Source organism: Centropristis striata, chromosome 18 (genome assembly GCF_030273125.1).
Source record: "Centropristis striata isolate RG_2023a ecotype Rhode Island chromosome 18, C.striata_1.0, whole genome shotgun sequence".
Lineage (NCBI taxonomy): Eukaryota > Metazoa > Chordata > Actinopteri > Perciformes > Serranidae > Centropristis > Centropristis striata.
This window is the reverse complement of record NC_081534.1, coordinates 11,102,718-11,129,497: the sequence shown is the minus strand read 5'-3', so window position 1 is coordinate 11,129,497 and position 26,780 is coordinate 11,102,718. Positions and strand designations below refer to the sequence as shown.

At 36.7% G+C, this 26,780-nt stretch overlaps 3 protein-coding genes and 1 non-coding gene across 5 annotated transcripts; 1 reads left to right on the top strand and 3 right to left on the bottom strand.

Annotated features, from left to right (window-relative positions):
* Window positions 1-791: 791 nt before the first annotated feature.
* trnas-gcu (transfer RNA serine (anticodon GCU)) lies at window positions 792-873 on the top strand. Its single transcript has one exon. It is a non-coding gene; the product is annotated as a tRNA-Ser (tRNA).
* Window positions 874-1,190: 317 nt separating this feature from the next.
* Window positions 1,191-4,657, bottom strand: LOC131991203 (protein FAM177A1). Its single transcript, XM_059356536.1, has 5 exons — window positions 4,375-4,657; window positions 3,676-3,837; window positions 1,873-1,927; window positions 1,666-1,760; window positions 1,191-1,583 (listed from the first exon to the last, which is right to left on the bottom strand). Exons 1-5 carry the CDS (start codon window positions 4,393-4,395, stop codon window positions 1,371-1,373), a joined length of 546 nt encoding a protein of 181 aa, XP_059212519.1. The 5' UTR covers window positions 4,396-4,657; the 3' UTR covers window positions 1,191-1,370.
* A 2,256-nt stretch (window positions 4,658-6,913) lies between these two features.
* On the bottom strand, window positions 6,914-18,708 carry brox (BRO1 domain and CAAX motif containing). Of its 2 annotated transcripts, none has more exons than XM_059356812.1 (13): window positions 18,570-18,708; window positions 17,957-18,058; window positions 17,561-17,667; window positions 16,383-16,479; window positions 15,811-15,906; window positions 15,617-15,689; window positions 15,287-15,392; window positions 14,087-14,176; window positions 12,654-12,739; window positions 12,441-12,522; window positions 10,692-10,842; window positions 9,548-9,707; window positions 6,914-8,764 (listed from the first exon to the last, which is right to left on the bottom strand). In XM_059356812.1, exons 2-13 carry the CDS (start codon window positions 18,055-18,057, stop codon window positions 8,681-8,683), a joined length of 1,233 nt encoding a protein of 410 aa, XP_059212795.1. In that variant the 5' UTR covers window position 18,058; window positions 18,570-18,708; the 3' UTR covers window positions 6,914-8,680. The 2 variants fall into 2 exon arrangements, with proteins under 2 accessions (XP_059212795.1, XP_059212796.1); XM_059356813.1 differs by having other exon boundaries at window positions 17,957-18,076; window positions 18,570-18,647.
* A 2,830-nt stretch (window positions 18,709-21,538) lies between these two features.
* si:ch73-91k6.2 (alpha-1,6-mannosyl-glycoprotein 2-beta-N-acetylglucosaminyltransferase) lies at window positions 21,539-25,691 on the bottom strand. The gene is made up of 2 exons (XM_059356770.1): window positions 25,600-25,691; window positions 21,539-25,495 (listed from the first exon to the last, which is right to left on the bottom strand). Exon 2 carries the CDS (start codon window positions 25,216-25,218, stop codon window positions 23,959-23,961), a length of 1,260 nt encoding a protein of 419 aa, XP_059212753.1. The 5' UTR covers window positions 25,219-25,495; window positions 25,600-25,691; the 3' UTR covers window positions 21,539-23,958.
* Between the last annotated feature and the right edge of the window lie 1,089 nt (window positions 25,692-26,780).

The following is a 26,780-nucleotide window of genomic DNA, read 5'->3' as shown; positions in this document are numbered from 1 at the left end:
GTGCAGTAACTCAAGATATTTCATGCATGTTTAACAGTATAAATAGGAATACAAAAGGTTTGAAACAAATAAAAAATAACCACTTACTGTGATATTCTTTTTTTCAGTGCAAGAACAGCAGACCAACATTAATTGCAATAAGTAATTTTGTGCATTTTTAAGATTTCGTGCTCAAATGCATGTAGTTGTAATGAGGGCCACTTCAAGTGAGGCTGCGGGTCGTATGCGGCCCCCGGGCCTCCAGTTGCCCACCCTTGAGTTAGGTTATTACAAAACCGAAAAGAGCAACTCTCCCAATCTCACTCAAACAGAATATTAGTTCACTTATGACTTCACTTATCACTTAGCATAATTGGTATTGGATATTATAAATGCTGTTTAGGTTTACGGACGTTGTTTTTTCATGGCATCATTTAAGTTATTAGTGGTGGTCAGAAAACTTTAGCTAATGTTAGCATTACCTATACGGGTCGACATCACGACGTAAGCTTCTCAAATGTAACAACTGTCTTGTAAAAGTAGAAACAGGTAACACAGAATGTTTAGCAATTTAGCCTTGACGTTAGTTAGCGTTAGCCTCGCTTGTTGGCACATTAGCACGGTTTACTAGCACATTAGCTAACGTTAGCAAGGTACATGCCAGACCGAGCAGGGTTAATTGGGTGTCTTCCGTCTTCCGTTGGAATAGTGTCATTAAGTATATCTGGATATCGGTGTATGAAGTAAATGATCGCTGTCACGCTTAGAGAGCTATCCTTATAATGGCTCACATTCATCTACGTAGGTACATTGACGAGGTGGCCGAGTGGTTAAGGCGATGGACTGCTAATCCATTGTGCTCTGCACGCGTGGGTTCGAATCCCATCCTCGTCGAAAATTTATGTTTTCTTCTTAAGTTATGAAATGATTTGTTTATTTCTCTTCTCTTTCTTCTCTCGTTTAATATATGACCATCAGCCACCAGGCTGTCTCATTCTTCCCTGGAATGTTAAGTTTGTCGGTATGTTTTTTTCACATTGTTTGTTGTTACCATAGTAACATAGTAGTACCAATACTTCTGCAAACTTGGGCTGTAACCAATGCTTATTTTAATTGTTAATATATCTGTTGGTTATTTCCTCAGTTAATCGATTAGTTGCTTTGTCTTGAAAATTTGGAAAAAAAACATTTTGAAACATGTTTTGTCCAGAACTCTAGATATTCTGTTTATTTTCATAGAGGTATAAAGAAACCAGAAAATATTCACATTGAAGAAGGAATAATACAAGTTTGACTTTTCTTTCTTAAAAAATGTGTCAAACTAATCAATTATCAAAATGATCAATCACATTGAATCAGAACCCTCATTCCTTTGCTTTTCTCCTTTAGTTTCATTTTGAGTAATGCTCATCTTCTTGATAGGCTCTGTTGTGAAATCCTTCACTTCTGTCCTTATGTGTCTCAATATTTCTCTCCTGAGAGTTAGCAGGGCATTGTACATCTCCAGTAGCTCCATAATTACTCCCATCCAGTCCAGGAGAGAGGTGGATCGTCTCTGCCTGTCCTTCCATGAGGTGGAGGTCTGTGGCTTCACTGCTTGCTTTCTATAAGTGAGATGGAGGAAATACAGAGAGTGAAATACAAGGGAATAACCATCCATCTGCCTCACAGTGTATTTTATGTTACCTTGTGGTCACGATGATGTTGATCTATGGCGTACTGGTATTTGGCTGCATTCAGTCCCAGTGCACCAGCTAGTCTCTCTCCAAGGAAATCACAAGCTAATTTTGGCAACAATGACATAATCGTTTCGTGAGACTTTCGTCATGGTTATAATTAGGCCTATTGTAGATTTAGTATGCTTTGAATGCATTTAGTAATAACATTACGTACTCAGCAGTGAAACCCTCCCAACTAGAATGGCCACATTCTTGAATGAAAACCGAGACTGACAAGGAAGAGACGAAAAAACAAACAGATGATATGACAGCCACTTAAAGAGATAGTTCAGATTTTTTTTAAAGTCCAGTTGTGTCAGGTATTAATCCATAGTCAAGTGTATTACCAACAGTAGACTGTGGTCGGCAGGTCCCCAGTATGGAGAAATGAGCAGGGGCACTGGTAAGCTAACAATGTAGTGCTGTGGACCAGGGAGGCAGCTATACTAATATTAAACACTTAAACAAAGGCCTACTCAAAGCCACAAGGCTCCTTTGACAAATACAATAATTTTACTTTGCAGTTCACAGGAACTGCTGGTGTACCGCTGCCTCAGTTACTTAGTTTGTTTTTCTGTTATTGTGGGACTTTGGTGAGTGTGAACCAACACTTTAAAACACTTAAGTCACACAATAACAGCACATAATAGCTTTGCAAACCATGGTTATTATAGTTAACAAAAACTAACAAAATAACAAAAACTAGATTTGAAAACACATTCTCGTAAACTGAATTTAAAATGTAAAAAAAATAGTTTTTAAGAAAAAAAAGGTAACTAACTGAAACTGTATTGCATGTTTACAAAACTAACTAAAATGAACTACTATTATAGTGAAAACGTTTTCGTCTGTCAACTTTTTTCATACATAAACCTTTTTGATTGATATGAAATCTATTTCATCCATCCGGTTTTACGAGTTAATAAACTTATTGGGACTTAGATGGATACACACTAAAACTAATAAAAACTAAACTAAAAGTAAGCATTTTCAAATAACATAAAAACTAATAAAAACTAGCAAACTCACTCTAAAAACTAATTAAAACTAACTGAATTTGAAAACACAACTTCACAACGAAATTAAAACTAAAACTAATGAAAAATCCCAAACTATTATTACCGTGTTGCAAACACTTGGGTTGTCTGACGGCATGGTGAAGCTGTGAAAATATTCATAATATAAGGTACACTTAAAGGTGCAGTGTGTGAAATGGAGTCTCTTTCCCAGGTCATTTTGGGTCACTGACCCATGATAGCACACCCATATATATATATATATATATATACATATATATATGCAAAATACCAACTTTTAAGCATTGAAATTAAGCATTATTTGTGTAATTTTTTTAAGGCCGACAAATATTCAATCAATATCACTTTTAAATGTTCCAGTTGGTATTTTGCATATACATATATGCATAAAAAAGGCACTGAGCCTCCACTATATCCTTGCTCTGACCCTAGACTATAGATCTAGAAACTTAATTTCCTCATCTTTGATTGCCTACTTACAAAAAAACTAAGGGGAAAAGGTCCAATGACATACAAATGATATACAAATTAGAAGGTCAAAAACTCAAAATTTCGCTTGGGAACCATTTTTTTGGGACTCAGCACCCTTGAGATATGTAAGATAGGCCGGTTCCCGACTTGTACCCATAAATGCTCCTCAGTTCTTATAGAAGGCCTTTTTTCTGAAATCCGTCTAGACTACCACCCAAAGCATCTGTATTTGACGAGTGAGAGTCCAGTTCATATACTGCACCTCTTTTACTACAATAGGTTTAGCTGCCTGCGTTCGCAGCAGTACATCTCTTAGCTTCGTTGCCAGTACTCCTGCCTGCTTCTCCAAACTTGGTGCATGCTGCCTGCCATCTACTGTAGTAATACACTGACTATAGATAACTCATATAACCCCACAAATCCAAACTATGACATCTAATAAGTAACTTCTCCCTTAACCAGTATCCTACCCTCTCTGCAGGTTCTCTGAAAGGAGGCCGGTTTGAAGACTGCTCCTCTTCCTCCTCACTGTCTTCCTCATCCAGAGTTTCACCACTGGAGAAGTAGATGACCCTCTTCTGTGTGGACAGGGCAGGATCTCCAAACTCTGTTTCCTGTATGTCCGGTGATGTCTGACAGAGTGCAGGAATTTACACAAGCTTCTGTTTGTTACATTACATTACATGTCATTTAGCAGACGCTTTTGTCCAAAGCGACTTACAATAAGTGCATTCAACCTGATGGTACTAGACATAGACCACAGGAATCAAGTAAGTACATAACTTTAAGAGCTAACTGTCATCGCTAAAGGAGTGCTATATGTTAAAGAAGAAAAGAAGAGAAAGGAATAAGGGGTTGTTGTTTTTTTTAAAATATATATGTTAGGTGACCATGATTTAACCGAGGTATTGTTGGAAGAGATAGGTCTTCAGCCTGCGGTGGAAGATGTACAGCCGGTTTGTGTTGACAAGTCGTTTCTATGTCACATTATCTATGTCCAGCATGTTGTTATTTTACAGGCTTTTTAATGTACAAGCGACACCAGGCTCCAGAGTCAACACTGATCACACACAGCTGTTAAAAGTTAACTCACACCTTTGCTACAGTGTTCCTGAACACAACATAGGCTATAATGTCTGTTTGTCTTGCTGCATTATTACAACACTTACTTCCTGATGGCTGTTGTTCATACTTCATAAGTCTTTCTTTGTTGTTCCAAGTCGTTACTTCTTTCACAGTTGTACTGTATGTCCATCCACGCTGACTCTGCTTTGTGGAGAAAAACAAATACAGGATATAGTCGCACTCTTGAAACCTGAGACGCCAAATACAGCAGTGCAAAACCTCATCACTGGTAGGTAGTTAGAGAGCTGTCACTGTAATGCACTCAGTTTCATTCTTGGGCGTGAGGGGCTGGGCTTGTTGAGCTGTGTAGAATGTCAAGGTTTACTGCCAACATTAGCAACCTAAACATTAATGTTTCCAATATTCACTTGATAGTTGTCCCTTAGGTGGACTGGAAGTCTGAAAAAAACATTTGTTACACACTGTTTGATATATCTACACTTGGTGTCTGATTGCAAACTTTATGCTCTTCAAATCCGGGAGACCTCTTGTTTTGGATGTTTCACTTTTTTTATAGTGTTGTAAGAACTTGACTTAAATGTAAAAAAAATAATAATAAATTACTGTTAATGCCTGCCCAACCAGCTCACATATTAAAGCATAAACAACTAAAAGTATGCTGCATTCAAGTGGTGTGGGAATAATTGGAAAAATACATTTCCAAATTAAACTGATGCCCCCTCAAAATGGAACAATTTAAACGTTTGCAAAAGTTCTGGTCAATGACTTGATCTGACATAATTTTACACAGAACATGGCAGAAGAAAGTAAATGTTGGGTTGACAGCTAAACTTATTTGTAATATTGTATTAGGTTGTAACCATTGCAGTCCACATAGAGTGAGCTAGATTAGATAAAAGTTATTTATGAGCATTAACTCTGATAACAAGTCAGCTAACACAATATCTGTTGGCCAACAGCTATTGTGTTGTTTAAACACTGTGAGCAATAAATTACAACTCATCTCTGTGTGGTCAATGTTGTTTCAATGTTACGATATAAAGCTCATAAACACACAAATGTAGGAAGGAGGATTCCAAACTCTAGAAACGAGACCATCCGTGGAACACAAGAATGCAGCTTTATATGACCTGAGTTACTTTCTGAAGCAGAGCTTCACACATCTCCTCCAGAGCCACAAAAGACACGGTGGGCACAGTCTTATGTCTGATGCAAAGCAGGGCATAGTGCAGCGCAACTGTTATTGCCTTTTTAAAACCCACCATTGACAAAAACGTGGTCTAAAGTCAATGCTGCAGTATTTTTAAAGGGGGCACAGGGTTCACAGCGTGTGCACTTTATGCTTGTTAAGAAGAAGAAGATTACTTTATTAATCACACAATGGGGAAATTCAACCTCTGCATTTAAGCCATCCTTTTTTTTTTTTACACAAAAGTGAACACACCATGCAAGGGCTCAAGGGCACTTCAGTACTAGTCAGTACTGGGATTCAAACCTGCAACTCTCCAGTTACAAGCCCAATTCCTAACCTCTAGGTCACAGACTGCCACACACATTACACATTGGTGTAACAGAGATTGCAGTTATATCTGTGGGCATAGCAAGTTGGGTCATGAAAAATAAAATCCTGATTATAGCGGATAGGTTAGGGGTGAAATAATAATTGATACGTCTTTCCACACGTCAAGAAAAGTTTCTGTTTCTTAAGTTACTACCCACGTTTTTTAGTTTTGCTGCTTTAACTTAAACTCTTAACAGCTGACAGGAGTCTAATATCATGGTCTACCTCGTGCATTTGTACTTTGTTTTTCTTTAGTTTGCACAGTTGCACACTACTTTGCACAAACTACTTTGCAGTAAAAGTATACGTATGTATGTATGTATAGTTTATATTTCTATTGTATTTTTTCACATGCTGCCTTTTACAGTTGCTTTGTTTTGGCATTTTTTTCTATTCTTATTGTTTGGCATTCGTTGTGGGCAGCAATTAAATCATTTAATTGTACAGAGAAATATGTTTTCCTACTGTGCATTCAACAATAAACTTTGAACTTTTAAACTTTAATGTCAATATTTGCTGCAGTGACATTACTGTGCACATAAAAACCTTTAAAATTACTAAAATCAGTTTCTGTCATCATTAAACTTGATATATTAATTTATTTAAAAAGCAACATTGTTTGGTAGAGGGGGAATGAAATGTCCATCTGAGCTTGGGTCTTTAAACAATTGAAAATAATTCATTTGCGTGAATGATTCAGATATCCTCACATTCCTATTAGCAGCATTACAGGTGCACCTGGTTTTTAAAAGGAATGGAGAGATACAACTGATTGGTTTAATTTAAGTTATGCCCAAAACACACCTATGAGTGATTAAGAGGCTTAATATAACCACTTTGCCCATTGCACCTTTTTTTGGTGCGTCCAGATTGTATATCTTGTAACTAGCAGTTGGATATCCACTTCATACAGATCGTCTGTAACTGTTTTTACTTGTACTTGCCATGACTAGTTACACTGAACATCATGAGTAAAACTGGTTGAGTGCCACTTAAATATATTGATATTAGGGATGATGCTTGAACTATGTTTTCACATATGAGCACAAGACATGGAGGAATGGAGTTTTATGGATGTTTTAATACTTTTAGAAATACATTTTACATGAAGGGCACAATTAGAGGAGGAATAATGAGCTACAGGAGTGTATATTGTAATAGTGAAGTGACACACCCTTGTAATAAACAGTTGCCTTAAAAAGAATGAAGAACTAGCATTGGTGGGGTTCCTGCTCATTTAAACTTGCTGTTCCAGGTATAATGGACAATGGTTACATGCCTGGGCCACAAAATTCCCTCAGATCCCCGTTGAAATCAATGAACAGCTGAATATAAAGTGCAAAGGTGTTACAATGTGCTATAATAAAATGTAGTTTGTCTGCTTTTCACTACTGTTGGAGTAGCTCAGGTAAGCTAATATACATGTAGGGGCATAAATGAGTATACGTGAGCAGTATATTACAGTTTATACAAGTTTCCAGCAATTGATAGCTATGCTTTGATTAATCTGACTTTATTTTTTAAAGCAGGAGTGTTTTGACAATTGTGAAGCAGCTCCTCAGCAGCACACAACTTTAGACACGAAAGTCGTGTCATCTCAACCCCAGATCTGATAATACTAATGCCTTAATCTTTGTCTCAAAGGAAAGGGATAACACTCAATAGATGAACAGTACATACATTGTGTCAGCTATTGACAACAGCACTCTCTCAGCAACCAAATAGTTTACAAGAGTAAGCACTTTACTGTATGTATCAGCGGATATTCTGATGCAGCCACTGAAAAAGTGAAAATCATCATCACCAAAAACATATGATTTGAGTTACATACAACTGTCAGAAGTGTTTTTAACTAAAATATCATTACGTAACAATAGAAATAAATTATCAGGGATATATCACAGAATCCCTTAGCATGTTAAAGAATGATTCAGCCTCATCCAGTAAGAAAGTTTTCTTAAATGAATAGAAGAATAAAAAAAATAAAATAAAAAACCCTCATGTCATGTACAAAAAGAACTACAGTACATATGTGATCTAAATTAAGTATTGATTGTAAACTCCTACAGCTACAACAAACCAAATGCACCAGCAACGACACACGCAGTCATGTTCATTTTGTCTATCCTTCTATTGATTTGGATTTCAACTCTGTTATTTATCAGAAGTTTGTTTCAGGAGGAAGTTCTGAACAAATCATACAAGATGATTGTGAAAATGCAGCTTCCCACCTTTCTCATTCTGGATGGTTGCATCTTATTCTCTGTAGTGGGAAATATTCAATATAAAAACCTATTTTTTATCTTCTTAGATGGTACTGCTGCATGTTTTGTGTGCGTGCATTTTCTGAGGACAATTTCAGAATACAGCCCAATTTCCATTATTTGAGTCATCTATATTCAAACCAGAGCACTAAAAACCTGACACTTCTGTAAGAGGCCACAGTGAGCAGGTTTACATTGCCGCCAAAGGCACCATTAATAGGACTACTTTACCGATAAGGCTTATTGAAAAATGTTTGAAAAATAACCTAATTGAAAAAACTCAATTCAAAGAAATTATTTCATTTTATATGTATTTACTAACAATAATCTGTAGTATAGGTTCACTTTATGAGAAGCTGTGAGCTGTTAAGAGGACTGGCTCTGGCTTGGATGCAGGGGTAATGGCTGTCATACCTAAATACAATACACGTTTCAGCATAAATGTAAAACACCATGGATTAATATTAGAAAAAAATAAATTTTTCCTATGGAGGTTTACATGAAGAGAAATATGGATGCCATCGTTACAATAGCATGAGGCTGAAAATGGAATCTGTGGACAGTTTAGGAGAGGACACAGCCAGTGTCCTTCTGAGGCTTCAGATCTGGCTCCTTCACTGGTTTCACCTCCTCCTCCTTGGGCTTGGCCTGAAGTTAAAGGAACAATAACACCAATGTTAAACAACACAGCCTCAAAAACACATGGAAACTATTAAGGATAAGGTTTTCCTCAAAATAAAGCAGACTGTTAACCTCCGGGTCTGAGCAGTGAAGCGAACTTGAAAGTGCCTTCAGCCTGCATTCTTCTGAAAATGGGTCACTAACACCAGTTTCAAAAGAACTCCGTTCCTATACATCTCGTTTCAAATCTTCTTCAAGACAATATGATGTTAACTGTGTAAATAATGGTTCCATTTAGAAGGAAATAGGTAATTAAGCAGGGTATGATTTGGGGAGTTGCTACCTTTCAATGACAGGTTGCTAACATGGCAAGCCACTATCAGGAGAGAAGCAAAACAATGTGTATCCATAACACTGTGTAACTCTAAAAAGCCGTGAACTTGTTGTGTTTTTGTCTCAGAACTTTGACCCTTTCACTGTGTGTTTCACAGCGTTCAGTTCTACTATAGGAGTCGTTTTTTTTATTTTTCCGTAAGAAAGATACAGTTTGTTCTAGCGTTAAGAGTTTATTTTTAGATACACCCGTCCTCGCAACTACCCAGTTCAAATATGGTCGCTCCCGGATTTAAAAAAAACAAAGATGTCAATGGACGTAACAACGACGTTCATGCTCCAAACAGGCAGTCCACAAACCAATGGGTGACGTAACGGTGACCGCGTGACATTATTTATATACAGTCTATGGAACAAAGTCATCATTGGGTTTGTGGGCGTAGTGTCAAGCAGCTAATGTTGCAATAAACTTGGTACCTTGTCATTTTTGGCTCCCTTGGTCAGGTCAAAGGTGGCATAGACTTCAGCAGTGCACTGCTCACTGAGAGGCGGCAGCTCAAAGGCAATTGGCTCAGCCAGGCCGTAACTCGCTTTCAGCTCCAGCTGGGGTGCCTCAGCTGGGATCTTGTGGAAGTATCTGAGAAAACATATAGAGAGTTACAAATGATAATAGTAAGAGTGGACTTCTTTGGAAAAGGTAGTTTTTAAGTTTTGATAACAACAGATTTAGTGTAGCACCTACATATAAATAGATAAATAGTAATAACTGGGAGAAGTCGTAAATGGATTACATTTGTATAGCGTTGGGGTTCAGTATTTTGTCCTAGGGTTATTAGCTGAAACTAAAAACAACAACAAAAAACAGTATATAATTCCCCAAAATTAAATTAAAACTAAATCCTTTCAGAAAAATTTAAACTAAACTGAAAGATGTTCTTTGACAAAAAACAAACAAAAACCAATGAAAATCAAATAAAAATGACAATTTCAGGTTTTTTTGTTTGCACAGAAAAAAGACGTGCATTAATTTCCATCATGACATTGAAGCACAGAAATGAAACAGCCCTGATATTCCAGGAGATGGCGCTATGTCACAATTGCTTCACCATGAACGACTACTGCAGTGTACTCTTGTAGAATAAAACAAACAGAACATGATTTCAATACGATAGTAGGTCAAATGCCATTTAACTCATTTCTGATATTAATCAACTGGGGTCGGGATGAAATTGCAGGTGACAAATTCTTCTTTTTGAGTGTGGTTGTGAAAAAGTGGATTCATCATGGCAATTCATAAACAGTAGTACACATTTTAAGAGGGATTATACTGCCCCTAGAAAGAAAGACTTCTGCAAAAACAAATATTTAAAAGCTTAAAAGCTGAAACTTATTTACCCACTCTGAAATCTCAAAAAAATGAATTAAAATAATCAAATAAAAGGTGATTGAAAATGAAAAACAATTACAAACTTGATGCGCACCATTGAATTCGTGAAATGTGATGTGCACAATTAAGCTTCCACACAGATATGACTGTGTTTGCCACTTTATCAGAGACAGATATTTCCATGGAAGAACAACTGTATGTAGAGCAAAGAAGTGTCTGCCCTGACTGACTCACATGAAGCCATTTTCTCTCTGGCACTTCTCCAGTGTGTTTTTAATGAGGCCGCCCAGTTTGAGGAAGAACAGCTGCTCTGAAGGTTTGGCTGTGGTGCCGGGGCCTTTGGTCTGACGATACTCTTTACACAGCGCCTCAGCACGGGAGTAACCTAAAAAGAGACATCTTCATATTAATACAAAAAAAAACAGGCAGTGAAGCAAAGGAAGCAATGAAACACTTCATTTCATGATGAGATGTGCTCAGAATACTGCAGGAAACACCTGTGTGATGACCTATATGCTTTAACTTAGGGGTGTGCCATATCGTATCGTTCACGATAATATCGGTATATTTTTTTTATGGTTAAAAAATATGCATATCATGATATTGGCAACGTTCCTACTTCTTGATGTAGTGGTAAAAGTTGTTTTAATCACAAAAAGCTACTTACTCCCTGTCGCTAAACACATGCAGCTTTCAAAATAAGAGCACGGTGTGTTAAGAGAATACACCACAGAATTTACAAGAAGACTGTCAAAATAAGATGCCTTAAATAAAACATACAAGAACCTTTATTCCCCTTTACAAAATGTCATTAAAATATGCCCCCGGAACCCCTAAATGGTTATTTTTATTATTTGCTCATTCTCAAGAGTAAAAAATTTTTGTATTTGGCAACTGCTGAGATTTGCACTTCAAACTACATTTTAGATAAAAAAAAAAGACTAAAAAAAATCATGTTTTCTATATCTTTTTAAATATTTCCTAATATCGTCAAAAATATCGTTATCGCAAAAATAGCCTTCAATATCGTGATATTCTTTTAGGGCCATATCGCCCACCCCTACTTCAACTACATGCAACTGAACACTGGTGAGCATATTTTCAGAGGGCTAACAGTACTGCATAGGTCTATCTTACATGGTTGACTTCAAACTTGAAATAAGTCAAACTTAACAATACATGTGCTGATATCATACAGTACATGGGTTATGTCAATGTGATAAGTTTTTCCTTTTTATGAATTAGCAGAATTTCTAAAATTCTGTTTATGATTTGTCATTATGGTGTATTGAATGTAAGGGGAAAATGAAGTAAATCATTTTTGCATAAGGCAGCAACATAACAAAATGTGAAAAAGTGAAGGTGTCGGATGCTTTCTGAATACACTGTAGCTTCAGAGGAGAAAAAAAACTTTTAAAGATATTTTCCCAAGGAGTATTTCTTATTTCTTTCTATTTTTTTTTTAGGAGAGTGTTTTAGACACAAAAACATTTAAAATCAACATTTAAAAATTGTATGTACTTGAATAAACATTACATGGATTCATGTAGTACAGGTGCATCTCAATAAATTAGAATATTATAGAAAGTTTATTTATGCCAGTAATTCAATTAAGAAAGTGGAAATAACACATTATATAGATCCATTACACACAGAATGAAACATTTCATGTCTTAATTTATTTAATTTCTTCTAATTATAATGTTTATGGCTTACATTTAATGAAGACCTAAAATTCAGTGTCTCAAAAAAAATATATTACAAAAGACCAATTTTAAGAAGTATGTTTAATATGGAAGTGTTGGCCTCTGAAAAGGATGTCCATCTATATGCACTCAATACTTGGTTGGGGCCATTTGACTTGAACTACTGGAAAATGGACTTTTCCAGTTTTATTGAGATGCACCTGTATTTGCATGAAAAAGGTTTTTAGGAGCAATCTATGAAACAAACACCAAACTCATAACTCAAAAACATACATACACTTTTCTGCCTCCTGGAGAGACCTTATAGCCTCACCACACTTGTCACTCGCCAGCAGTGTCTGTCCATGGTAGCAGTATGCCTGCAAACACAATATACCAGTATAATCTCAAATCTGATGTATCTTCTGTCTTTGTAAAGAAGAGTACGTTTTATCTAAGGCCCAAATGCATGGTAAGACTTCTTTATCTAGTGTGAACTGCATGAACTTACATATGCCATGTAAAAGTGCTGCTTCAGCTGAAGGTACTTCCTCCATTTGCTACTGCACTCTGGCTCCAAGGTGTTCAATGTGTGATCTGCAGACAAAAACGCTGACCTTTAACAGCCTGCTACTGAATGGTTAAGGCTTAAGCACTGTCTTGGTGACAGATAACTGATGTGTTATTACCATCAGCTGTCACATGGGGTGTTGAAGTGGCGCAGCAACACTCTTATGGGTCTTTTATTAAACTGAACAGTATTTGAGTTGATGATTAAACTAAATGAATTGACTAAATACAGTGAAATAAAGGGCTGGGAATACTCACAGTTTCAGTTACAGGAGGAAAGAAGCTATTAAGGCATTCCTAACACAACATGACGCTACTCCCCTATTAAAAAGGTGCCAACAGTCACAAAACCATCAGAGTTGTTATTTTCTATGGCTTTGTGAAGTGAAAATGATGAAATAAACTTAAATTTTTCTGCTGTGTGTTTGTACAACCATTTAAAAGTAGTGCAAAATAGGGTGCCACAGGAATGAGTTCTTAAACCTGGAAGTAAGTTAGCATTTCAGCACCATGGGGTCTGACCTCTCAAACTTAGTGAGGATTTTGAATGGGTTTTTTGTTAGAAGCCTGAAATGCGGTCTGTGGTTAACACAAGCTGAAGAGATGTGTGTGTTTTGTGGTACGATATATTTTGTATGAGTTTATATGTGTCCTTAAAAAGGAGGTTGCTAACAAGTGGCTAAATGAGACAACAGTGGTTTGTCGGGGACATTAAACGTCATTACTTCGGACACGAACAGGAACTCACTCACTAGTCCGCCTCACAGCCTCTAGACGTGTTTTTCAGAGCTCTTGGAAACACTTGTAGATTGTAAATTATGTTAACAAACAATTTATTAGGCTATGGATTCGCTAGCTTGTCAAAACCGCTTGTCAGCTTGTCGGAGAACATCTGAAGCATAGGGGCTGTGATTTTCAAGTCATGTGACAGGGCTGTAGTTCACTATAGCATAGCGTTAGCTTTTTACTTTCAGCAGCTGCATTAACACTTCAAATATAATGCAAGTTGTGTTCATTTGTGAAGATTATCCTTCTGTTTGCCACAGAGCTTATTTTCTGCCACAATCTGAAATCTAATGCAACAATCCCATAGGAGATTTTTCAATAGACCCCTTGGAGATGCTATTTCCGGGTTGGCCTACAAAAATACGTCATTTCGTTTGCTCTCTATATTGTGGGTTTCATATTGAACCTTTTTTAGGTTGCAAAACCAATGTGTTGTGTAGTATTCCTTAAGTACTGACGCATACAGTGTTTGTTATTGTGTCTGCTGCCACATTTCCATTTCATGCAAATCAAAAGGAATGATTACACAGTGTTCCACACAAAGCTGATATTTTATGAGCCCTATAATACATTATCGCACATACTGACCAGCTTTTTGATAGAAGTTTGCTGTCTCGAATGCCAACGCTGCGATGAGCGTGGCGTTGTGCTTCAGTTCAATCGCTCTGGCAATGGTTACTGTAACAAAGAGAAAGAGATGGTGAAAATAAATATGGATAGAAAATGAATACAGTTTGATTATTATGAATCTTTCGAAAAAATAATATTTAATATCATTATTATTTTTTATAAATAATATAAAAATATATATATTTTTTAGTAAGTTTTAGTAAATTTTGGTGTTTCCATCAAGCTTTTTTCATGCAAATCTACAAAATGTGCAGAGAAATTAGCTAATGGAGACAGGACTACTGTCGTACTATAATAAGCAGGGACGTCCCTGGAAAAAGAAGTCTGGATGGCAGCATATGTAGCTCCAAAACCTGTATGTACCTTTCAGCATTAATGGAGCCTTCACAGATGTGACATTTACAAATTATGCCATGGGCACTAACACACCTAGCTTGGCTAACACCAGACTATATCACAAATGAGATATAGTCTGGAGACCACCTATTCATTTTTCCGTAGAGGAGGCATGGTTTATGATCGTCCAGAGCCATTTATTGGTTTATTGGGCGATATGAATGTCTATCATAAGCATCTGTACGTAGCTCTTAGCCAATCGTATCAATTATACCAGATGACGTATGTAGAGCGACAGAAACAACCACAACGGCCGGGGTCTTGCTAAGCCCCATTAGTTTAACCATTAACGGGGCTAGTTGGTAGATTAGGCTTTTGCCAAATCCTGTTGGAAGCAAGGCTTGGTGGTGATAAAGATTCTCAGGATCTTTTAATGAGGTTATGGGTTGTAGATGGTGAAATCACTAAATTCCTTGCAGTTGTGTGTTGAGAAACATTGTTCATCAACATTTTTTGGGGATTTTTTTGCCCACATAATTTTTCGCAAAGTGTTGAACCTCACTCAATTCCTGCTTGTGAACAGCTGAGCCTTTAGAGGATGCCCCTTTCATACCCAATCATCATGCTATCACCTGTTACCAATGAACCCGTTTACCAGGTGTCCCATGATGATGTTAAACATTAAATATATTCCCTTTGTACAGTTTTCAATTGAATAGATTTAAAAAAGGATTATCATATTATCTCATTGTGTCCCGTTTATGTTTTAGACAGCATCCCAACATTTTTGGAATCGGGTTGTGAAGCATGGAGTGACTGTACCTTCTTGTGCCTCTGCTTGGCATTGGATGATATATGCATCAATCGCTCTGGGCTCCAGGTCTCGGCCCTTTTCAGCTGGAGTGATGAGACGAGGGATGTGGACCTCCTGTAACAAACATAGCAGGGAGTTTGTCTTAAAATCAGCATTTAAATTATTAATTGTTAATCTATGCATTGCTTTACTTTTGTGTTAGAGAGGCTATATTAATCTGACTGAGGCAGTGGAAGTAAAGAAACAAGACATTCTGCCATTTCAGGATCTTTGGAAAACTTTTTATACTTAAGACCAGGGCTTTTTAAAGTCTGACACAGATTGTAGTTGCAGCTCACCTTGAGGGTTTTAAATATACCAGCAGCAGCTTTTAGGCTCCGATGAACATCTTTCGCTTCAGCCTCTGTTACGCTATTGAATAAGAAAACATGACAGTAACAAATATTTAGGATAGGAACAAGCAATGTAAAAATCTTAGATTAGTCAATAAACGACTGATTGAAAACAACAATATAGACAAAAGAATGCATACTTTTCTTTTCCTGCTAGTCTTGAGGCAAACTTGGTGTACCAGAGGGCTACATTGAAGGCCATAGAGACCAGTTCAAAGACTGCATCCTGCTGGGCACTGGAATAGAGGACAGAGGAATGGTGGATTAATCAGTCTGAAATTGGCACACAAGTCAACAATGACAGTAAATAAAAATGGGCACCTACAAGACAAAGCTCACTCTAGCTGCCTGTGATTTTAGAAGGTAAAAAATCTGATCAGAAAGTCTGGTAAGAATGTGATGAGCTGCATAGAGCTGGGTTATGTGTACTGTGAGGACTTTGAAAGAGAATTAGACCCAATGGGATGATAGCTAGCACTGATGTCAGATATGTATGTATATCTGTGTGTTCACTCAATTGCCACTCAAGTCATTAGTAAGACTACAAACAATAGTCTGCTTTTTGTGTTTTTGTAATCAGTTCTGCCCAGAATTTGTCATTCAGAATTATCTGATTTTTACAGCACTTTTGACTGCAACCCATCCACTTAACAGTGCAACCATACAAACACCAACACCAATGAGACGGGAAGTACTCCGTGTGTGTTTTTACCTTGGTGTGTTTCCTTGTAAGGTGTCAGTCCACTTGAAGTTCTGGATGAACCTCATCTTGTTCTCCTGTGTAGTTCCATCCAAGGATGAGATAAATCCTATTGCATCATAAACCAATATTGAAAAAGAGAAGCAGCTGGGGTTAGGTGCAAAGCAAAATAAAATTAAAAAAATGAATGCCATGTTAGAAGGCAAACAAAGACAAACAGAATTTACAATAATTAACAATAGAATATCATTTTGCAACGATTTTTTTTACCCCTCCGGGCTGACTTTTGTCTTTCAGAGGCTGTAGAGGGCTCAGTCTTAAGGCTTGATGACTGGGGTCATATGCCAGGTCATGATATTTTGTCAGGAAAGGAGACTTAACAACACTCTGAATTTAGGCTACATTTTGGCGAAGAGAAAAGTGACATGCCCATTTTAAAAGCCATTACTTAACCTCTGTGCTCAAGATATCGGAATGGAAATGGGTTTGGGCTATTAGGTATCACTTAAAAGCTGCGACTCTTGTGGATTCAATGAGCAAACTTTTATTCATGTGTGATGATGTAAGTCCGCATAGTTAGCATTTTTGAAACTTGACCTCACTGTATAAAATGACCTGTTGTGACCTCTAGGATAATCACAACTTCATAAAACTTTAAAACACAAACTAGAGACCTAGTAATATGTATAGCTTCCCTAGGTATATTGACAATTAGGGGGGTTCTCAGCAGTTTACAGAACAGACAGGAGTTGTTAAATTTCCATGAAATCTGTGTCACAAATAGAATTATCCTAATAATTGCTGCGACACATGATGATACATAATTGAAAATGAGAATGGCTTTCATATACTCATAATATTCTTACCACTTACATTGCAAAACTTTCAAAATTTTAATAGGCGCCTAACCAAAACACAAGTTGACAACTTGACACACAATGCTGAGCTATATCCACCACTTCTATGTGGCATCTACAATTAACCTGCTGGCTTTTGCACATCATTTTATACACATTGCTTTTACAAAAAAAAGTTGGGATTTCTAAAAGAATTAACATAAAGTTATTTTTGTTTGAACAATGTTTGTCTGAACAGCAAGAGTTGGTATGGATTGATTCATTTTAAGGGGCACCTTATAAATTGAAGATAAGATAAGATATGATCACACATTTTGCTGCATGTAAACATACCTTGGAGGAGGGAGAAGTATGCATCTGTGGCATTTTTCATGATCTCAGGGTTGCAGGTGACATCAGTGAACATCTCCAGAAGTCTAGCCCTGGTTGTCCTCAGGTCACTGAAAATTCAAACAAATATCAATCAATATCAATATCTATATCAATTGAAGCTCTAAAAATAAGCGGATCATAACAGTATTCAGGGTGATTATATGCAACAATGCATTACCATCTTGTAAGGCAAAGGGGTTCCTGTGATCAAATTAAGGGGACAGTATCATGCCATAGGACATTACATCATCATAAGGAGGGTAAGGGGACAAGGTAGCTCTGTACGTGATCATGGTCACAGTCACAGTCCATTTCGATAACACTGATCTCAGTGTATTAAACGGAGATAAGACTTACTTGCATATCTTATTGGCAGCGGGGCTCCCTGCCACTCCATAAAAATTGAAGGACACGGTCGCTGTTGCTTTCAGTGGGTTTCTGTGAAACCAATGTGCCATCCTGTGGAAGAGGACACACCTTAAAAGGTTGAAAATACACGGTGACAAGCAGTTAATGAATTTGTTTTATTTCAGGTATTAACACATTTTGGATTCAATAGAATGGATGCCCTATAAATCAGTTAATATATTTTAGTGGGGTGTTTATTAAGTAGGCAGCATTAGCTAGCTTATGTGTCATCTTGGCTAACGTCATTTTAGCGATACGGTCGCTACAAAGCTAGCGTCGTGGGGCATTTCTGTCTTTCCAAAGCTACCTAGCTGACACTTTTTAAACAAAGCCTCTGACATTACTTTGGCTTGTCATGTATGGTGTTTGTAACAATTATTTGTTTGTCTGTTGTGTACAAAAGTCCGTTACGTAAGCTATGCAGAGCAACAGCTAATGGCTAACACTGGCTACAGCTAGAAACGTAAACATGATTAATTGAATTGATGTGACAACTGACTTATTATATGGCTATATACATTTATGGAATTATTTTCAATAAATTATACGTTTTACTGTTTACCTGTCGTTGCGCTGCTGTAGGTTTGAGCTTTAAATAGTCCTTAAGGAAAGTCTGACACCAACAACAGCTTACTTCCGGAAATAAACACGGAGTATAAGCTGGCCAATGAGAGCACGCGATTCAGTCATATGACGTGTGTCCGGGAGAAACCTCAGATCTCCGATCAGCTTCTCTTTTGTTCAGGGTTATACAGTCTATGGTTCAGGGTTCAGGAGCTCTAAAAGGCCAACATACAGGAATATTACCATAAATATCCATTTTGAAATGTTGAATTGCCGCTGCACATTAGACAGGCCTCATCACTATTTCATTTTAAGTCTCTTCTGAAAACCCACCTCTTCTCGTTGGCTTTTAACACCACGTAGAGTGTTGATTTTATGATTTTTTGTTTTTATTTGTATACATGTATATTTTATTTTGTGCGGGCAGTACATTTTACATTTTTTTATTTTTTATTTTTTTTACCCTTTTTTAAAGTTTATTTTATCTTATTGTATTTTACTGTTCTATTGTTTTCTACATCTCTTTGTATTGTATTATGTATTTATTGTTTGTGCAGCACTTTGGAAACCTTGTGTTTGCTAAAATTGTGCTTTATAAATAAAGTGGATTGGATTGGATTGGATTTTCTTTTTTTAAATATATCAAATACTAGTATTTCTGATCACTACACCTGATAGTAGACTAGCGGAACCTTTCAGAAAATACATTTTAGTTGTCGACCGATATGGGTTTTTTAAGGCCGGTGCCGATACCGATTATTTTGACATCAGTCTTAACTGATCCCCGATATGTGCTGCCAATTTTATTGGGCCTATTCTTGAAGCCGATATTGCTTTTTATCCCTCCATTTACATGGTAAAAATGACACAATGATAACAAATGTTACACAAGTCTAAAATAAACATTTATTAACAAAACAAACAAAACATATTAACAGTTGGATAGCAAACAATTTGTGGTGACACCTCAGATGAGTCCACATATTTGATGTGTTTTCTTTTTTCCGGTATCAGCAGCAGCTCACCAGCGAATGGCAGCTGTTGCACTGAGCCTTGCCTGGTGTTGGCTCATCAATCTCAATCTCAATCTGACAATAGAAACAATACAATCTTGGTAAGAAAAGATGGGGCCAAATTATATTTAAAACAAACTGGAAGACATGTGTCAATACTGCAATTTCAAAGATAATTATTTTCTTTTTGTTAAAAAAATGATATCTAGTTTAAGGAGGCAAACAAGATTATTATAGTATAGCAAAATATTGGTATTAATTGCAATTTTTGTTTCAGTGAAAATGTAATAATGGTTAGCGAGGACATGTTTGTTGTCTAGTACTAGGACAACCCATTAAAATATCAAATTTAAAATTATTTTCTTTTGCACAATAATTAAATATAATAAATAGCTTGTTCTGTAAGTTGATGGTTTCAAAATGCATTTTGTGGTTTCCTTTTATTCAAGTAAGTTTGGGGGACACAAAGGGCCTAACAGCTGTCGGACCAGATTCTGTCTGGAATACATTTCCCGTTTTGCCTAACTGGGTATGTTGGTCATGTTTATTTGACAGCTTCTGTCATGATTTCCTAAAACTGTTTAGTTGAAATAGTTTATTTGTAGTAGGCTACATAAGCAATGGTCTGAAATATTTTAGTTTATTTTTCTTGTGTCCATATGCAGTTGTTGACCAAGAAAATAGATCTCTGACAAAAAAGATCAGAATTGTATGCAATATGTGTGGACATATTTAGCATTTTTGTATTTTTAGTTATCCTCCTGTGTAATTACCTACCTTAGTAGGGAAATGTAACCAAGTACATTTACTCAATACTGTTCTTAAATAGGGTCCAATTTTGCCTTTGTTTCATGAGTATTTTCCTTCATTCTGTTATTTTGAACTTCTACTCCACTTGGCAGCATCACAGAAAAATATTGCAATTTTCACTTTTTTAAAAATCTTTATAACATTACAGATTTAATTATTGATAAAAAATATAATAACATATTTTATTATAGATGAAAATACTCCACAGTATATAAAGTAATTTAAATGAGCTCCACCTTTAGCTGCAACAGTGAAGTGATGAACACATTAATGCATCATATACAATACAATAATAAATGATTGTATTATTGTATTAAATGATTTGAACACAGGAGGCTGTTACTTGTGTTTTTACAGTGTAGTATTGCTCTGAATACGTCTTCTACCCCTGAAATTAGCAGAGCCATAAACATCTACAGTAGTTAAATGAAACATAGAATCAATCAATCAAAACAAGACAACTTTAATATGTTATAAACCTTCAAAAGCTTGTTTAAAACTAAAATGTTATGTTATTTATTTGGCAAACAAAAAACTGAATTCACCTTGAAATGAATCAACATAACATTCAACCACTAAAACTCATTTTCTGTTCAGGAATGCAAGTAAATAACTATAACTTGACATCTGAATCAAGAAATAATAATGTACCTTACAGGTTGCTGTTGTTTTGTAAATTTTAAAATTCATGGAAAACAAAAATGATTATATTTTAGCATTAAAATATAATTTGGTTTAAAGAGCTTCTACATACTGGTGTATTAACCATTAACATAAAAAATATTCTGGTAATAACTAATGCTGTTAATTTAGGACAGGTCTGACATAAACCAGTGGTCTAATACCTTTGTCAAGCACTTTATATATTAACAATATATTTATTAATTGATGTTCACATGCTAAATATGTATTTTTTTCTCTAATGTGCAACATCTGTGAATGTAAATACTCTCAGGAAGAAACAAAAAGGAAAAAATAAAATAAATATGTGTGTGTGTGTGTGTGTGTGTGTGTGTGTGTGTGTGTGTGTGTGTGTGTGTGTGTGTGTGTGTGTTAAATTCCATCTTTTTTCTGTTTTAAATCTTTGTGTCTATATGTCTGTTTTAAATAAAATAAAATGTTTTCAATCCATGATGAGACTAACTAAAAAAAAAGGCCTTTTATTTTTTTCCCCCATTTGGCAAACATTAGGTACACAATAAACAGTGATTTCAAGTGATTATCAGAAAGAAAACAAGCAAAAAAAGTTGGTCTCATTCCCAACCAGCTAAGGAATCATCAAACAATCCGCATACATACACACATCAGAGAAAGTCATTTTTACAAAGGACATATTTGTGTATTGGGCCATCTTTCCTCCGCTCCTTAAGAATCCATTGTGCTTTTCATCATAAAATAGACTATTTATTTAATGACCACATTCATTTCATATTTAATTTCCAGGAGTCTCCACACCAATATCAGATTAAACCACTTATCTGGAGCCACGTTACAGTGATGCCATTATTTGACATGATAATTTGAAAATTCTGCAAAAAAGATTTTTGTGAAATCAACATTCACATTCCATTTTCCCTCAACATCTTATGAAGAAAGACACAATCAAAAATATACATCAGGTGAACTCTGTGTACCCAGCACTGACAAGTGCATGGATGGTCATCAACAATGTTATAAATGCCCCATAGTTTTCTTTTTAAACAAGTTCAGGCACAAAGTAACAATCAAAAGGCACTTTTGGTCAGTTTTAAGGCAATGATAGCATCAATATGGATGTGTTAATTTTCTCAGTTTCACACTGTAAGGAGGAAACGTCACCTGTAGTGATATATAAAAACTACTTGATGAATTTAAAAAAAAGAACAGCAACACCTTTTCTTAAAATTTCAATGCAACTCATAATGTTCTCATTTAAATGTTATATCCCAAAATAAATTCTAACGCAAAAGGTGCACACATAGTAAAATAGAATCACAGATGACCCTTGTGTTTGCAGAACAAACATATGTGAACAAGATTCCAAAAGGTCACTTTTTACCCATCAGAAAGCAAATACAGTCACTATCAGAAAAAAAAAAAATCAATAAAGCCGGCTCGTGTTGCAACCAGAGGTCAATACAGTGAGGAAACTGATTAGGTAAGTGGTGTCAGGTGACCTCACCTCTAAGGAAAAGACCCCTGGTTTATTATGTGCATGAAATTACTTTGACCCTAAATTCAACAGTCGGAGAGGCAGTTGTTGTATAAACTACAACTTTCTTGTGATTGTCATACACATATTGATTGAGCCTTGTGTGTACAGTACTTTTGCCTTTTTGTTGTTGCACTTAAAATCGTACCATCAAAAGCACATGTAAGAAGCATTGTAGCAGTGACAGTCACCACACACTAACACATTGAACTTCTTGTGAATAGAAATACATTTGCAAATTAGCTAGTATGTGCACATTCTGATAAAGTTTACTTTCCCACCACTATGCTCATGTTTTGGCTTGCGTGACAACCCAGAGATAAACGAACCTGGTGAAATTAAACAGCATGACTGAGCTTGCATTATACACAACACAAACATGGAGAAAGTCTTTGGCAAATGTGCAGCTTTGGTGATTAAAAAAACAACAACAACCTAAAAACAAGCTGAAGTCTAGCTGTGTACATGCAGCATTTTTGGACATGATTGGTACTAACCATTGGAAGACCTTGCAGGAAGAGAATATTTCCAAGTGAAAATAGGGCAATACATCGATATTATATTTACATCATGAGATATTGTCTTAGATTTGGATATCATGGCATAAGTGTTGTCTGTTTCTGGTTTTAAATACTGCATTGCAATGAAGTTATGTAATTTTCTGAACTCCACAGACTGTTCTAGCTGTTCCATTAATTGCCTTTGCCTACTGAGTCATTTTATCCACTCGGGATGGACCCGAGTCTGAATACTTTATTCAGGAAAGCAAATATAATGTGACGGAAACAGATGTTTTTTTTTCTATCCAAAGTAGTTTGTTATTCAGGAAAAAAGATCATCAACATGTCTGTGTACCAGCCAGTTTTAAAATAACTAAAAGTACAGTATGAGGTTATGTAAATACACTTTATAATAGATTGTAAGCCAATATTAAATTAATCTGATGCTTTGAAGGTGCAAAAATTGCATTTTCTATGAACACAAGGTTAGGATATACAATATTTGTCAAATTAAACATCACTTCTGGTATAAACCACGCCAATTCCCAGACTATATCTGAATACAGATACAGAGACAAATCATTTTGTTGGTTGAAAGAATGAAGATACATATAATGAGCTCTCTTTACACCTAATATTCACAACGCGAGTGATTATTTATCAAAAAGCAATAAGACAACCCCACAATGCCATCATAATATTAATATCTAGGTATCTGGTCAAAAATATTGTGATATTTTACATTTTCCATATTGCCCAGCCCTAAGTGAAAAGGCAACCCACTGCAGCATCTAAAACCCTGAATGTATGAATGGCACATCTGCAGAATACCAATGAACATTTTGTCCATAATTATTATAGAAAAGTTACAGTTCAAAGACGTTTGGCGTAGTTATTGCATAGAATATGGTCTCGAATATCTCCCCATCCTCCGTTCTTCATGTGAGCCTTGTGCTCCACTGCTTCTGCAGCAGTAAGGTCGAGAGATGGAGGAAAGAGGCCGTCCTTGGCTGTTTTAAGGCTCTCTTCAACCTTCTGCGCAGCCCATTCTGGCCTGCAGTTCTCCTTCTGGTGAAGGCCACAGTCTCCTGTGTGGAGGACCCTGGAGCCCTGTGCCACAAGCACTTTGATGGCCTTTGATATGCAGGTTCCCGAGAGGCGCTGCAGAGTCCAGTCCCAGTTATAGTCATCATAGGTGCAGTATTCTTCATTGCAGCCCATCAGTTTGTAGTACATCTCCCTGGAGATGGCCATGCCTATGTTGTGTTTAGTGGACATCCACCCAGTTGTCAACACTTTATTGGACAGTCTGGTGAAATCAGTCAGGCTGTTGTGGTTACCCAAAGCCAGCATGTCACAATCTGGGCATTTGCTCTTCCTTAACTCAATCATTGATTTATAAAAATGGAAAAAGTCAGGTAAGATGTAGTTGTCCTCCTCCAGGAAGATTACAAAGCCGCTGTAGCCCTGCATCGCCTGCACTCGCTCCCACACAAAGTGCAATTTCCACCACCAGTGGTGTTTGGTCTGAGTGATGAAGGCCTCCCTGTAGTGTCCATAGGAGTCAGGGTGTTCTGCGTTGAGGCATCCTGTTTTGAGAGCATTGTCCTTGGATATGTCTCGTGGGCAGTCCCGTGGATCCTTTCCAGGAAACTCATTGGGATATAGCTGAGTGCTGAAGGGGAAATAAATTTGCAGGACTTTGCAGAAAGTTATCCCTTGCACAATGGCATTCATTTCCTCTGAAAAGTAATCATGGCTAAAGATAAGGAGGAAGCTGTGGACCTCAGCAGCTTTCTCCAGTGACTTTATGAGCAGTCTGAGGTATTCAGGCCTGTTGTGGACCTGCACAAGCAGCACCAGTTGAGGCTCCCCTGGAAACTTATCCACATTGTGAATACACTGCTTGTAATTGGCATTGTAAACGGACTGAGTCAATTCTGGAAGCGAACCAAACTTAAACTTCGCCATGTCATCAGAATGCGTGCCCTGGTTTCCCGGAACGACCTTACTAGGTCCAGTTGTGTCATTATCGGAAACTAATAATACACGTGTAGAAAACAGGAGAGTCGCAACTATAAAGGAAACACCCAACAGCGCGAGCAGATTCCTTTTGAGCAGCCGAAACCTCATTTTTTTTAGAAAAACAAAAACAAACAAAAAGACTTTGGAATACAACAGCAATGGCTTTCAGTCACCTTATCGCGAGTGCCTTCATTGTAAACTTGTCTCTGTTTCCTCGTGCAATGGATCTCCAACTCTTGTAATAACTGGAAATAAGTCCAACGGCGCGTGACAAACCAAATGTCAAACGTTTCTTGATGGCTGCGTTTCCTCTCGCAGGACTGTCTTTCCACTTGAAAACCGAGCCATTTGCCAAACAGTCGCTTCAGCCGCTTGTTTTTACTACCTGTAGAAAAAAGTAGAACAAAGCGAACGGAGTAAGTGCGTGTTATTAACACTTTAAGTGTTAATTCGGCGTTAAAAACTGTCTTTGTCGCCGCGGTTACTTACCCAAACTAGGTGTAATGTGTCAACACGCTCGTACCAGGAAGAGGATGATATGACCATGATACATCCTTGGTAAAAACTTATTGACTGCTGACGTGTACAATCCAGCCAACGGGGGAGACACTGAGCTGCTGCTCAACGAATCATTGTCCTACCTATGGTTGTGTAATATGAGAAGGAAATGTAAATCAGGCACTTTGAATAGTGAACAGTGGGGAAATATCGTATCGTCACCCTGTTAAAATATTCGCCTAACTCGTTTTTTCAAGTTTTCCAGGAAACACAAAAAACTTCACCAAAAGTGTTACATATGACATTATTGATCATTTCACTCAAAAAGGATGTAACAAAGGATGGCTATTGGCATAGTAATAACACTGTGTGTAAATTATATAACTTAAGAGAAATAAATGACTCAGGCAATTTTTTGAACATGCCTTTGTGACTTCAGCAAGATATCGTAACACTTTATTTTGAAGGTGTCTACATAAGAGTTACACAAGCCTGTCAGAAACATGAGCATTAATGTTACTTTAAAGTCTCATTAATGTTCATGACGCATCCTATGTCATATTTATGACACGCTCATGTCACTCTTATGTAGACACCTTCAAAATAAAGTGTTACCATATCTTGCTTAAGTCACAAAGGCATGTTCAAAAATTGCCTAAGTCACATTTTATTTTGACTTAGGCATAATAAATCTGCTTAAGTCACACACTTGACATAGGCCATTATCTTAAAGATAAAAAATCACATGATCTGATCAACTGAGGATGTAGGTGATTATACCATAGGTGGCTGGCGTCATGAGGAGATATAGATCACTTTAGACAGATACAATCTGTTGTCACCTGGTGTAACATGACATTTCTGCAAACTATGCATTTGTTGAAATCCAATCTCTAAGTTAAGATTTTTGATCACATTTAAATCTGGAACTTGTTGTTGATGTTTTGGTATTTGGCTTTCCTTAACAAAAGACTAGACTAGACAAAATGACTTGTGACTTGGATGAAATGACTTGAGGCACTTGTCTGATGCCACCTAACTAAATGAGTGAAATGCACAGGTAAAAAAAGAAAAAGAATAGTTTATTCCAACTTTATGAGCAACTGTGTATATTGTGAGATGATCAAACTTTTGCCATAATGGTTCAAATCATCAACAGGTGATTTATTGCA

Coding starts and splice junctions, on each gene's coding strand:
- LOC131991203 (XM_059356536.1), bottom strand. CDS start 4,395: ATGAACAACAGCCATCAGGAA. Junction 3,838..4,374: donor TGAACAACAGCCATCAGGAA/GTAAGTGTTGTA, acceptor GCACTCTGTCAG/ACATCACCGGACATACAGGA. Junction 1,761..1,872: donor TGGGAGGGTTTCACTGCTGA/GTACGTAATGTT, acceptor TGCCAAAATTAG/CTTGTGATTTCCTTGGAGAG.
- brox (XM_059356812.1), bottom strand. CDS start 18,057: ATGGCACATTGGTTTCACAGAAACCCACTGAAAGCAACAGCGACCGTG. Junction 12,740..14,086: donor AAACTTCTATCAAAAAGCTG/GTCAGTATGTGC, acceptor TTTTGTCTGCAG/ATCACACATTGAACACCTTG. Junction 12,523..12,653: donor AGCACTTTTACATGGCATAT/GTAAGTTCATGC, acceptor TTGTGTTTGCAG/GCATACTGCTACCATGGACA.
- si:ch73-91k6.2 (XM_059356770.1), bottom strand. CDS start 25,218: ATGAGGTTTCGGCTGCTCAAAAGGAATCTGCTCGCGCTGTTGGGTGTT.